This window comes from Trachymyrmex septentrionalis, unplaced genomic scaffold (assembly GCF_001594115.1).
Source record: "Trachymyrmex septentrionalis isolate Tsep2-gDNA-1 unplaced genomic scaffold, Tsep1.0 scaffold1020, whole genome shotgun sequence".
Classification (NCBI taxonomy): Eukaryota; Metazoa; Arthropoda; class Insecta; order Hymenoptera; family Formicidae; genus Trachymyrmex; species Trachymyrmex septentrionalis.
The window spans coordinates 11089-25037 of NW_017304146.1; the positions used below are offsets into that span (position 1 = coordinate 11089).

At 30.9% G+C, this 13949-nt stretch overlaps 3 protein-coding genes across 6 annotated transcripts in view; 1 reads left to right on the plus strand and 2 right to left on the minus strand.

The window, feature by feature from the left end:
• LOC108757066 (probable cardiolipin synthase (CMP-forming)) overlaps nt 1–827 on the minus strand; it is a 2079-nt gene extending 1252 nt beyond the window's left edge. The window contains exons 1-2 of the mRNA XM_018501375.1: nt 708–827; nt 131–469 (exon numbers count right to left, since the gene is read on the minus strand). Coding sequence (XP_018356877.1) covers nt 131–457 — 327 coding nt within the window. The 5' untranslated portion in view covers nt 458–469; nt 708–827. The remainder of the gene's footprint in view (nt 1–130; nt 470–707) is intronic.
• The window catches only part of LOC108757048 (synaptotagmin-14), a 10658-nt gene extending 681 nt beyond the window's left edge, over nt 1–9977 (plus strand). The window contains exons 1-9 of one of the 4 annotated variants that reach the window (XM_018501336.1): nt 816–849; nt 2801–3100; nt 4996–5205; nt 5538–5675; nt 6222–6280; nt 6404–6583; nt 6884–7207; nt 7865–8218; nt 8649–9977. In XM_018501336.1, coding sequence (XP_018356838.1) covers nt 3067–3100; nt 4996–5205; nt 5538–5675; nt 6222–6280; nt 6404–6583; nt 6884–7207; nt 7865–8218; nt 8649–8861 — 1512 coding nt within the window. In that variant the 5' untranslated portion in view covers nt 816–849; nt 2801–3066 and the 3' untranslated portion in view covers nt 8862–9977. Of the gene's footprint in view, nt 1–815; nt 850–2800; nt 3101–4995; nt 5206–5537; nt 5676–6221; nt 6281–6403; nt 6584–6883; nt 7208–7864; nt 8219–8648 lie in introns of those variants that run through there. The other 3 variants (XM_018501354.1, XM_018501361.1, XM_018501345.1) reach the window with 3 other exon arrangements.
• A 1813-nt stretch (nt 9978–11790) lies between these two features.
• LOC108757038 (pre-mRNA-splicing factor ISY1 homolog) overlaps nt 11791–13949 on the minus strand; it is a 6314-nt gene continuing 4155 nt past the window's right edge. The window contains exon 6 of the mRNA XM_018501321.1: nt 11791–11995. The gene's annotated coding sequence lies outside the window, so the exon portion shown is untranslated. The remainder of the gene's footprint in view (nt 11996–13949) is intronic.

The window sequence follows — 13949 nt, forward strand, 5'->3', positions numbered from 1 at the left end:
TAAATCATATAATTAAATATATAAATAATTATATTGATCGTATATTATTAATAGATTTAAAAAATACTAAAAACCGGATATTTTTTGTTTAAATATAAAAAAAAATTTGTTTTTTGCTTCTTTAAAATACCTGATAATCTTCCGACAGGATCAAATAACTTAAAAATGGTGAAGTTACTATACGACTCATGCAAAGCAAGTTTGGTATCGTCCAAATATTCTCCCTTTCGATAATTTCTTCTACTTTTCTTTTTGTATGTTTAAAATTTTGCACTAAACGTATTCGCAATGCTTTCTTTTGTGTTCGTTCCCTGATATGCTGTCTATAACGATTTTCACTTTCTGTGACATAAAATCTGGCTTGGCATGTGGGTATATATCGTATTAAACAGTGCTCTATTAAACTTTTATTTAAAGCTGCACAGTGTTTAAATCGTAGAATGGTGAAGCAGTTCATAATTAGTTGCTCCTATGTGAGAAACAGAATAAAAAAATATCACTTTCATAATAGAACCTAAAATAAATACAAAATATTCTTAATTATAAAGATAAATAATAAAATGTATATTAATAAAAAATATAATTTGTTTAATAATATAATTGTTTAATTTTAAGCAAATAATAACATTTTTATGAAATTTTAATTCTAAGCTTGATTATTAAAGCGATCGAGTAATGAAAATATTTATTAGTTTACAGAAACTGACCGGTACCCGCTGTTGGGCCTGAAAATATTCACTTTGATGATGGGTTTCTTTTAATTTAAACAAAGCAGTAAACACTATTTATAATGAATTGTGGAATAATTCATGAAACGTCTCAAACATGAAATATTTGCACGAAATATGCGTATGTATTTTATACACTCGCGAAGAGCGTAGTTTATTTTTGAGGTTAGATACGTGGATAATAATGTATTGTATGTGTCGACCCAAAAAAATCGATTCACCGACCTTAAAAAAAAAAAAATATATATATATATATATATACATAACGCTGTGTTATGTAAATTAAATTTTATTTAAGTGATAATTAATTAATAAAAATTAAAAACATCGCGAAAGTGTAAATTGGAATTAAAAATTCATTTTAATCAATTTTAATCCGCGCGAAATTCAAGTCAGCTGTCTACCAAAAAATTCCATTATGTTATTTTATACTGTAATGTCTTCGTATTCTATCTCATTTTATTTATTTGTAATTAATTAATTCAAGATAAATTTTCTTAATATTGATTTAGGAAAGTAATTAAATATAAATTTGTTAAGGCTTTCAGAAACCTACAGAAACATTTATAAATTAAAAAAAAAAATAAATTTTATAGGATGTCCGATGAGACTTCTGCCAAACGCTTTCTATAGATAGATTGGACTAAACTGAGTCGTAAAGTCCTTTATCATTTTGCAATTTTCGGAATAGTTAACGACGAGATATTATAAATTACTAAAAATTGCCGCGAATATTGATCTTCAATATTTTTTTATTCAAATACTATCAACAAAAATAGCAAGAGACAAAAATCATTTATTTTCTCTTCGTAGAACAGTAAAAATTTTTTCAGAATCTTTTATCAACTTTTTAGTCCTGCATTTTCTCATATACATATGTATATTTTTACTAACATAAGAAAATACGGTATTTAAAAATTCTGAAAGAATTCTCAGAACTTTATGAGAAGAAAATAAGTAATTTTTGTCTCTTGCTGCTTTTCTGTAAAGTTGATAGTATTTGAGTAAAAAATTATTGGTAACCAATATTTGACAATTTTTAATAATTATTTAAAAAAATCTTATTAACCATTGCAAAAATTGTAAAATGGTAGAGGAGTTTTCGACTCAGTTTAGTTCGCTCTATCTACAAAATGTTTGACAAAAGTCTCGTCGGACACTCTGTATAAAAATATATGAGAATTTTTTCACCAAGAATCTGAGAAAGTTAAAGATATTTTTCTAGACATTATAGAATCTGAAAATATGTCAGAATTCACCTATATGAAAAATTAGAAGAAAATGAGATGTAGATTTCTGAAAAATGTTCCAACTCTAAAAAGATCCTGAGGAAAATTTTCACTATTGTTACCGAGAGTACCCAGACAGCACAGAATATTTATGCTAAATATTTATCGTTATTCATTTTTTGAAATGTAAAAATATTTTACACACATGTTTACACATATGTTATATAAAGCTTTATTGAAAATATTACTAAAAGATAAATTAAATATTTAACGTAATATTTACGATAAATATATATAAATAAATATTTCTGTTAAGTATATTTTATTTGGAATATAATGTCTTATTAAGTATTTCCATAGCATTTACTACAAGATTTACAATAAATACTTAGTAATATTTATAATAGATATTAATGCAATCTAAAACCGCAGAAATATTTATAAGGCTTATTTTAAATATATTGTAAATATTTTTATGGTAAATATTTTTAGACTGCACAGATCATAAGCATGTATTTATTATGAAGTATAAAATATTTATTGTATAAATATTATAGAATATATAAATGCTACTTAATGAGATTACATTATAATTCAAGTAAAAAGATACTTATATTAGAAATATTTATTTATATTTATCATAAATATTACGTAAAGTACTTAATCTATATATTTTAATAATATTTTGATTAAAGCTTTATATAAAATATATATGAAATATTTATATAACATAAACAAAAATGAATATTAATAGATAAATATTTATGATAAATATATATTTTGTGCCGCTCCTGTCGCGCGCACGCGCGCACGTCGAAGTGTAGAACGGGTAACGGGTTTCAGGGTTTCAGCGCAGCACGTCGCGTCGATCCGAGCAACAGAGTGCCCCGTGTGTACACCCCCGCCCACGTATTATTTGTGTGTGCGGCTAGCCAGCCCGAAGCTAGCCAGCCCACGCTTTCCTCGGTGGTTCAACGGGGAAAGCAACCGCCTGCAACAGATCTCCATTCTACGCGGATGATGCATTCGCTAATCCGCGAGAAACAATCCCGGGCGCGCTATCGTGCCGCGTAAAGAGGAACCACCTTAATGCGACACTGCGGACGAGTATGATTCTGGCTGGATCAGACCACTTCTTGGCGGGTAAGTCCACTATCCGGCCGGACTATCTCCCCGTGCTATGCTCCCTTTCGTCAAGACGAGACAACCCCTTCAGTGACTATCAAACACAATCGTTACACCTTTATTTTTATTTTGCCATTTAAATATAATATTGCGCGTTTCCTTTACGATTACGAGATAGAAATCGTCCGTTTGAAAAATTTTCGACAAACGCGCTACTCGAAACGGCGGCCTCCTCTCCTCCTCGTCTGCTTTTCCTTTCAGTTAGAAATCGGACCTCGAATCGTTAACTTCTACCTGGATCATGCCCTTGGATATGCGTTCGACTTTTAGAATCGTAAGAAGATGGAAGAATATTAAAAAAAAGGAGAGGTAGCGCTCTCGAGCGATATTGGGGGATTCTTATTAGCGCGATGTTTATTAACGACGATGTTTCTGGAAGGTGCTTTTATTTATTCACGTCGAGATAAATCAATTGCGATTGGAAAGTTGAATAATTGGAGGACCTGCCGGTCCTCTCGGAAGGCTTAAATTTTTTTTGTTTTTTCCTCCACTGCGTCTCGCATCGCATTCTCGGGGGAAACGTGCGTGTAACGCTGCGCAATCCCGTGTAATCCGCAGGTAGTTTGTCACAACTGGAGCGATAATAAATTATTCCATTATCATTATAGGTCATTATAGGTACGGCGTAACGCGACGTATGTCGCGTTAACGCGCGCGCTCGATACAATGACCACGATACACTCCGATATTTAACGCGGCTAACATTCCAAGTTCACGAGAGAAAGTACATATAATACACGAACGATTTTTCGATTTTCCGAATTATAGTTTTCTGAGAAAAGTGAAAACTTATAAAGACTGGGGAAAGACTGCTGGTCTTCTTCTTTTTCAGACTTTCTTTTTATTTAAATTATTTATTTTATTATTTAGTTGTTTATTAGCTTACCTTTCTTTATTCGGGTTCTTTATTCCCTTTTTTTTCCATTTATGTTCTTTTGAGTCCATTTTCCTGCACTTTTTATTATGTTGGTTGTTGTATTGGAGGTTCTTTAATTAAAATAATAAATATAATGATTTATGATTAAATAATAATTTTGATTTTTCGATTTTAATAGTTATTGCATCATATTCTGTTAAAGAACGTATTGACAATCGTGTTGCACTCTCATTGTTCTTTATTAGTTTCTCTATTTGGTTTATGATGTGATTTATGGCATAATAAATTGATGCGACGAACGTTTCCATTAACAACTTCATCTTCAGCAGTTAAATCATCTACAGTAGTTAAAGAAAGAAACAAAAATTTTATATTCTCTTGTTATATATTATATTATTCATTATATTATTTATTATATTCGATATTATTCATAAGTGTAACAAATGAAATCATTCTGCGTACATCTTGCAATGTACTGTATGGATCAAATTTTGATTTTTGGAATCTATATCTGATATTGCGCATTAATTTTAATTAATTAACTACGCGCAATAAAATGAACATGTCCTGCATTCAGAAAGCAAATAAGAAGTAAGAATTTTAATGTAATGTGCTGATAATTGTGTTGGAAGCGGGGCAAGTACGATATTATTTTATAATAAAAGTAATATAAATGAAATCAAAGAACTCGGAATTGAAGGCTCAATCCATTAAAATAAAATTAAAAATATAAGCCACGCTAGATGTTCGTTATTAAGTTATATATACTCCGAATATAAAATATTTAAAAAAATATGTTTATTATTTAGAACTTTTTTTATATTTTATATTTAAAAATAGTATAAATATTATGCCTTTAAAGAACAATTGTACGTATCTTTAAGAAATTTTACATATTTAAAAAAAATTTTACGTATCCTTTAAAGAAATTTGATAAAAATTACGTCTCTTAAGAAATTCTGTTGAATCCGGATAGGAATTTCTCGATATGTTTCAGTACCTGTGGAAGCGACTGCAGTTTTGGGTGCCGTTGCCGGCTTCATAGTGCTCCTACTAGCTCTCTTTCTTTACTTGTCCCGGAAGTGGTGCTTCACACCGCCTTCATCCACCACACTCTTCGGCGGAGTCTGTGTGCCTCTCTGTGAGTCCACCAACAGCTCCACATCTCAAATCTCGAAAAACATAGGTACATGATGGTCTTGGTTTACACCATGGATTTCCAACTCCTCTCTGATCTTGCAAATTTTCATTACTCCAAATACTCCAATTTATTTAAAATTTCTCCCCTCTTTCCGATAATACTTTTAAATCTGTCAAGCAAATCTATGAAATAAAACATAAAGTCAGTTGATTTATAATATCACTCATGGTGGAGAAGTATAATATTACTATCATGTGTGTGATATCACCACTATGATATCACTAGTCTAGATTGTCAAATTTTTCTAGATTACGATATATTCTTCGGTTCTTCGTGAAGGAATAATTTATAGTAATCAATATAATTTTACTGTTTAGGCAAGGCATTTTCTTATTCGGATCCAGAAACAAGTTCCGACTCAGAGGAAGACGCTCTTCGACGATTAAATTCGCGTTCACTTCCTCCACCAGATACGTTGACTATCCAAGCGGAGGACGGACCAACAACTATCTTAGGTGAGTAACAATAACAAAATAGAATTCCTCAATATTCCTCACTATTTCCGATTCGTGCACAAAAATTCTAAAAAATTTTTACTAGAGATAAGTATTTAAACATTCAATAAGATACTCGATATTTTATATTTTATCTTGACGTATCTTTCCACAAAAATATTCATTTTTTGATAATTTTGATATTTTTATGCACAGAGTAAATCAATTTGTATTGAAAAAAAGATACGTTTCAAAAAGTATGTAATTAACATTTTATATATTTGTAATACATATATTATTGTGTGATATAATGATATATTATTTATTATGTCGATCTTCATACCAGCATAGTAATCGTGCAGAAAAGTATTACCTATTTACTCTCTATAGTGTCCCTATACTTTGAATATAATTTTTACAAAACTCCATTTTATGTCCGTATATCCGTATATATATATATATATATATCCATCGCATTGTTATGACATTAAAAAGTGAGAGTACTTCATGGACAGTTAGTAGTATATAAAGTATACTTTTTTTTTATCCGTTAATTATTGTTTGTAGATGCTGGGACCACTTCCAGTAGTTGCACTGAAGAACACTCTCCAGCAGATCAACAACAGGTGATTTCTCATTTCTTGTGTTTAAGAAAAGTCTTAAAAGAATTCAAATGATAAAAAAATTCTCAGAGATTTAGACAAAAGAGGGATTTGCATTCAGCACGTACCATGTGTCGTCTGTTTTAGTGCGTGGTGGAAGTTGGAGCTTCTAGCATTATACTCGATAATCGAGAGCAGGAGATACAAGTTGAGCAAAATGACTCTACGACCAATGACGTCATCACAACGATGGGTACAGTGGCTACCGAGGAAGTTGGTAGTCTGGAAGTCGCTTTCCTGTATGATGCTCCAATGCGTGAGATGACAGTTCGTATAATTAATATTTAATTTAATATTTCATAATCAATTTTATATTTATTATTATGATCTTTTTTATTTTTGAATATTCATTTAAATAAAATAAAATTTGAATATAAAAATCTTGAAAATATATATATCTTATATAATTAATCTTATAACTAATATATATATGTAATATATATAATATATATTTCATTTATTATCTGAAATGTTATTTCTTATTTTTTATTGTAAATAATGAATTTCTATATAATTTTTAAATTATTCAATTATGCGGCTATCAAATGGAATATTATATTTTCCCAGGTTCACGTCTTACAAGGGCGGAATTATCCTCCTGGCATTAATGGCAGTCAGGTACGATTAGTCCTGCTACCATCAAAAAAACAAAGACGTAAGACACGAGTTCGACAAGGAACATCTCCGCAATACATGGAGAGTTTTTTACTTCCTCGTGTAAATCCAGAGGATGTAAATGCAATGGGAGTACGGCTCAGAGTATATCTGTGGGGTGGCAGAATGATGCGTCGGGAAAGATTGCTGGGCGAAGCCAGAGTGTCATTCGATCACATTAATCTCCAATTGGAAACGACTCTGTGGTTGACTCTTCAACCCCCACTTTCTTCCTCGGTAAGTTTTTCTAAAAGTCTGTACAATTATTATTATCAACAACGTGTCCAGCGGTCTTCGAATATCCTTGGATCCTGGAATTTTATGTATACTGGAAAATTTCTGGAAAAACCCCTGAAATTTCTGACCTGGAATTTATCATTCTTTCATTCTAAAAAAGTCAGAGCGCAAAAAAAAGAAATAATAAAAAAAAAGTTGTGTTTGGACATAAATCCTTCCTTAAGATACAATAACTTAATATACTTATAACCACAATAGAAAACTTGAATTTAATATCTAAAAATAGAACAAGTAGAAAAATCGTTCGTAATGATGGCACGTTCATTTGATATTATTTATAAAGCAATAAATATTGTTCCCAATTTGTTAGCATTTTAATTCATTCGTATAGAATCCTAACTTGAATACAAAGCATATAATATTACACGAATCGATGAAAATTAATTAAATAATAAAAATTAATCGATGGATAAGTTCTGGAAAAATCAGGATTTTCCTGGAATATCTTGAAATTATCCTTGAATTGACTAGCCAAATTTTGTTGAACATGTATTAATTAAGTAAAAATATTATTACTGATACACCTCTTTTGGTAATGTGTAATGTACTTAGAAATAGTGTAATTTGCCAAGATGGAAATTGTGTTACACTTTCTAGGCACAGGATTGGGGAACCACCAGCAGTCTAACTCGTAGCGACTCCACGGGATCCCAACAGTCGGTCCAATCATATGCTTCTCCGGCTATACCACCTTACGGCAGCAGCATGAAGGGAGGCAGTGTTGCTGAAATCCTAATCGGTTTGGCGTATAACGGCACGACAGGTCGCTTATCAGTTGAAATAATCAAGGGTTCCCATTTCCGTGGTGGAGGCGGAAACGATACGAAACCTCCTGACACTTACGTCAAATTGGCTCTTGTTGATACCAATAATCATGAAATGGGCCGATCTAAGACCGGTTTGAAACGTGCCCAACCGAATCCCCTCTACAAGGAGACTTTTATATTTCAGGTAGCTTTTTTATGAAACCTCCGACTTTCTTATTCCTTAATCTTTTAGCTGTAGCACGCTTTAAGTGAAAATCATGACTTTTCAATAACTACGAATTGATTCGTGAAGGCATTTATTTATCCACGTAGCAAAATGCTAAAGCACATCAACAAATTCGATCATGACTACTCCTTTTTGACTACTCCTTGGTTTTTACTATTATGACTTGCTATAATATATTACAATAGAAATGGAACATACTTTGCCATTATGATGTAGGGCTTAGAATAACTTGTGTCATTAAATGAAAAGTATTCACATACTTTTGGTAAGTTTAGCTACATCTTTTACAAGAGATGTATATACACTGTTTGCAGTTAAAGGGTTAACGAAAATTTCATAGTATTTAAAATATAATTATATTAAATAATATGTAACTTTTCTTCAACAGGTCGCGTTGTTTCAATTGGGAGACGTGACACTCTACCTCTCTGTGTACAATCGTCGACGAGGTGGAATGGGTAGGAAAGGACGAGAAATGATCGGCTGGCTCTGTTTGGGTCTGAACAGCTCCGGATCTGAGGAGCTACAGCATTGGAACGACATGCGGACGGCGAGGCAACCGATACAAGTGCAACGTTGGCATTCGCTACTGCGTCCTTGAGGTGTCTTCGTGAGTGCCTCTCATGGATTCATTCTTGATGCAGTTATTCGGGCGCGAAACGATTTCACCGGTACTCGCCGAGGAGTACGGGAAATAGATGGGCGTTTCTAAAAAAGAACAATTGTTCGCGGCAGGCTTTATCTCGAGAGAGATTTCAATTCTTTCTCCTTATCTCATGGAGACACACTGTGTACTGCCTGGTTAAAGAACGGAAGTCAATATTCCAATCGGTCTGTCAATTCCAAATCAGAGCACGAACAATACAAGATAATGTCCAGGTAACATAAAAGCATTCTTAACTTCTGTGTCTATATAAATGAAGCAAATGACAAATATGATAATGACAACACAAAATTAAAAAAATGTCTTAATGTTAAAGCTCTGTTAGAGCTCTTAGACAAATAGCAGCGTCTAAATGACGTTCTAAGTATCCAAGAGATGCGTCTGACTTTCAGTCGAATTTTAAATTGAAACTTTAAAACTTGCCAGGCTTTTGTTTTGTTCGGGATGCTCTGTTTGGAATACTGTAAACTCTGAGTTACAAACTCTTGTCTAAATGTACCAAGTACATTTCCTTTTTGATACGCTAATGGGAGCAGTGTGGCTAGTCTTCGATGTTGAGGGTCCCGACGATCGCGCGATCGTTGTCCCGGCGTTTATCGACGTTCCGGCCCAATCGTCGTACCTGTCCTGTCACATGGTACGATGCTCTCCGACTCGACATGTGCCTGAGCCAATCTGAATCATTTATTTTTTACTTTGTGCCTTTCACCCTTTTTATGCCGTGCACCACGCTAAATGGAGAATTATCGTGAAATGTAAGCGGAATTTCAATGTCTGAAACGACGTTACTTCGAAAACTGAGATGGTTACATTTCTTGACTTCATAATTCATATTTTAAGATGCAGGGTGGTTACGCGATAGAAGATCCGGGATTCTTCAATCGTTTTCAATGTAATCTGTGAGAATCCGGAAAATATTCTCGCGTGGATTGGGAAATGCTCTAGAAAAATTAACAGAGTTTTTCCTTAATTGTTAAAATGCAGGAAGAGCCAAAAGTTCCTGTGATTTAGTAAAAATATTGAAAATCGAGCTCTCTCGATTTTATTTGTATCAAAGCCTAAAAAAAAGTTACTTAAATCTTCAGAGATTTAATAGAAAATTAAAGTTAAGTACTTCAATGTAGGAAACATGGTTGAAGTGTTTCCTTGGAAAACAAAGTTTCTCTTATTTGAAAAATTTGAGAATTTGAGAAAATGTGATTCGTGTGTCCACCCTGAGATAGGATAACATCGACACAATGAATTACTACTGTAATGCTTGTTGTTTGTAAAGCTGTTGTATATAGAACAACAACGGAATTGTCGATATACGTTTTAATGTTTGCTTTTTCAATTATAACAGCTATTCTAAATAAATATAAATTAATACAATATCGAGATAATAAACAGAACATTCGAGAGTGAACTCTTGTTCGACGTGAGATTGACAACGCAAGCTCTTTACAAGTTTCTTATTTGTAAGTTTTTTCAATTTTTTATATTAAAATCTTTTAGTTTTTCTCTCTTCTGTGTTAAATTCAAATATAGAATATTCCTAAAGTCTACTTTTTTATAGAATATGTGTATTTTATTTAAAAATGTGATAATTTTTTTCACCATATAATTTTCAATTAAAATTATTAAAAAATTATTATTAAAAAAATTAATTTTTTGTATGTTGAAGAATTGAGTTCTAATTTGTATCGTTTTTCTGTATAATATTAAATAAAAGTATTATCCATTGTAACCATATCATATGTATCTCAATACAATATCGTTGTTCTTCAAATTATAAATCATTACTATTATTTTGTCATTGTGTCGATATTAACCTATCTTACCGTATATAATTGTATATTCGATCCCGATATCCGATCTACTTGTGTTTATTCATATGAATCAATGTGGCGAATATCGGGCCCGTGTTCTCGCATGCATTTAACACTGAATATAGCCATCCGATTTTTCTTTATCGATTAGCCTTATTACGCAGTTCAACAAAAAATATTTTCAGAAAAAGAAATTTTATTCCTTATATTTTTGTCATGTCAAAATTAAGAAACTTAAGATCGATTTAATAAAAGAGAATTTTTTAATATAATTTTCCATGTTACACACACAATTACCGAATATAACATACTAAAAAATTTTTCCTTCAAAATTAAAGCAGATTTTGCTAATTAATAATTTCCCTGTAACAGTTAATGAATCCCAATATTTAATGGAAGTATTCTGGTTAAAAAAAATTCTCATATCTCATAAAACGAAATTTTTATAAATTTAAAATATAAAACATTATTAAGAATTTTTTATATTTTAAATTTATAAAAATTTCTGAAAAAATACTTCTTTAACTTCTTCAGAATTTATCAGTTTTCTTCGGAAATTATAGAATGAGAAAGCTTATATTATTTCAGAATTTACATATATAAAAAATTCTAGAAAAATATAAACTAAAGGCTGGAAGTTCTAACAATAACTAAACGGATATAATCATTTCGAACAAGTTACACGCTATAAATATATGATATAAAATTTATTGAAATACTTTTTTTACATTTTTTTACATTTTGTGTTATACTTCACAGCTCACATATCTCAAAATTGACATGACAAGATATTACGGACATAAGAAATGTAATTTGAAAGAAAAAATTATGGGAATAATTACATTTTTACTTTTGAATTTGACAATTAAAATTAGTTTTTGTTGAACTGTGTTATTGTAACTTGGGCATGCATGAATGAAACGTAGATGTCTAGTAATAATGAACTTCAAAACGAACGAAAAATATCAGTGATGAATTTAGTCTACTACTTAGATAGATAACTTAAGCTTAAAATTATAATCTGACACCAAGATTGATCACAAAAATAACGAAAAAAATTTATTATTATTGAATTGTTGATAAATTTATATTAACTGATATTACTGAACAAAATTTATACCACACGTTGTACTTGTCGAGGCGCTTTTAAATAATATGTACATCTACGCACTTATTTATACGCATAGTTTTTTTTTATGACTACTTATTTGATTTTCTAGCTTTTAACTTACAACTAGTATCTCACGTTCCCTTCAGGTATGCCTGAAAAAGAAAGAATTCGGATGGATTAACAGAAAATGTAATAGTAAGATAAGATTTAGGACACGGGCATTGGTGTCTTCAGATGGTTCGAGAATGGATTGATACATGCGAGAACCGACAACTGTCACCGCAACGGCGGTAGCGATTTATAGAGAGATTTCTCGGATCGAAATGGGACACGAGACCAACAGTTTGACAATTCAATGACGCACAATGACTCGCAAAACGCACTTCGTAAATGCAAATGTGATTGTAGAGTCGATATACTATAATTGAAATAGAAACATACACGATCACGAGTATGCTAGAAACATGGCATAATCTATGCGTTAATATTAGAATTTTTGAGCAAGGGGTTCCATCGTCAATAGCTATATTAGAGGAACGCTGAAGTAGAGGATACGATTAAAGACGCGATAAATTTATGCCTACAATTAGATCAATCATGAGAGAGAAACTGATTTAATATAAAAATGTACAAAAATATTAAAAAATTATCATACTATATATATATATTTCTTCTTTTTTTAAAACAGATTTTTTTCGACTAATTAAATATGTGTACTTCTTTTAGCAAATATTTGAGTTTTGCCTTTTTTATATCTTCATATTTAATATTATTTTTAATATTATTATCTTATAATTAATATTATATTAAAGATTATTTCCATATAAACATTGAAATTAAACAAAAAACAAATCTAGTTACATTTATGGAACTTTATTCACGAAAGAACATTTATTTTAAATCGTTTTAAGTCGAATATAATTTTTTGGGCATTTTACATTAATAAAATTATTTAAATTATAGAATCAATACATAGATATAAAGTTTGATTTATTAAGATATATTAACTTTATATGCTATAACTCTACTTTTATTTTGATTAATTCTTTATGCTTTACACTGAAAACTATAAAAAGTTTTCTTAATTATCTGAGAAGAATGATTAGCAGTTTGATATTGTCATTAAAATATAAAGGCGCATAATAATAATGTGGAAAGTAGCCTTAGACCAAAGGATCGTTAGGGGACCCCTAGATCAGCGGACAAAGCCAGCGACTGATTAATGGACAAACAGATGCTGTGAATCATTTAACGCTTGACTTTTTCAAGCCTCTAGTAGTAAATCTTCATCACGATTACATATTAATCCATGCTCGAACTATTTTATCATTTACATTTTAGGAATAAAATAATTGCAGGGACTCAGAAATCTCCTTTAGGATGCAAACAATTGTTTTTGTCGTACAACGTAAGCTCTCTTTTTACGTACAATATGTGCGCTAGATGTGCGTTGCGAACAGAACTAATATTGCAAACAAGAATTTACAATATCTTAAGCATGCAGTGTCTGAGATTCTGGCAAAATTATCTTTTATTTATAGATCCAGATTAAACTAGTTTTTCCACAAAGCATGCAAATATCTTCATCTCCGACTTTGATGGCCGTGGAGCAGTTAAAAAAATGAGGGAGATATTTTTATTAAAATTTTTAAATTGCCTGTTTGCAGGTAAATTTAATTCTGAACATCAAAACTGTAAGGTATGTAAAAAGATAACCGAGATGATGGTATTTGCATCTTGTTATATATCATCATAAATCATTTATACAGGATATTCGAAGAAAGAGTCTCAAACTTGAAAGATGTTCACTAGAGAAACAAGAAATGATTATTATGGTTCGAAAAATTAACTTTATGTTATAGATAGACAGATTTCTTGTTTTGACAATACAGATGACTTGCATTTTATTTTATGTAGGAAGTCAGACATTGCTTTTTACTTAAATTGATCCTTGTTATTCTATATATAAAATAGTCACATAAAGTATTATTAATTTAGAAAGCAAAACGTTAACAGTAATAATTTATTGGCGACTTAGACAGAATATTGACATTTATTGTGTCTACGTTAAGCTTGTTTTGATATATATATATATATATATATATA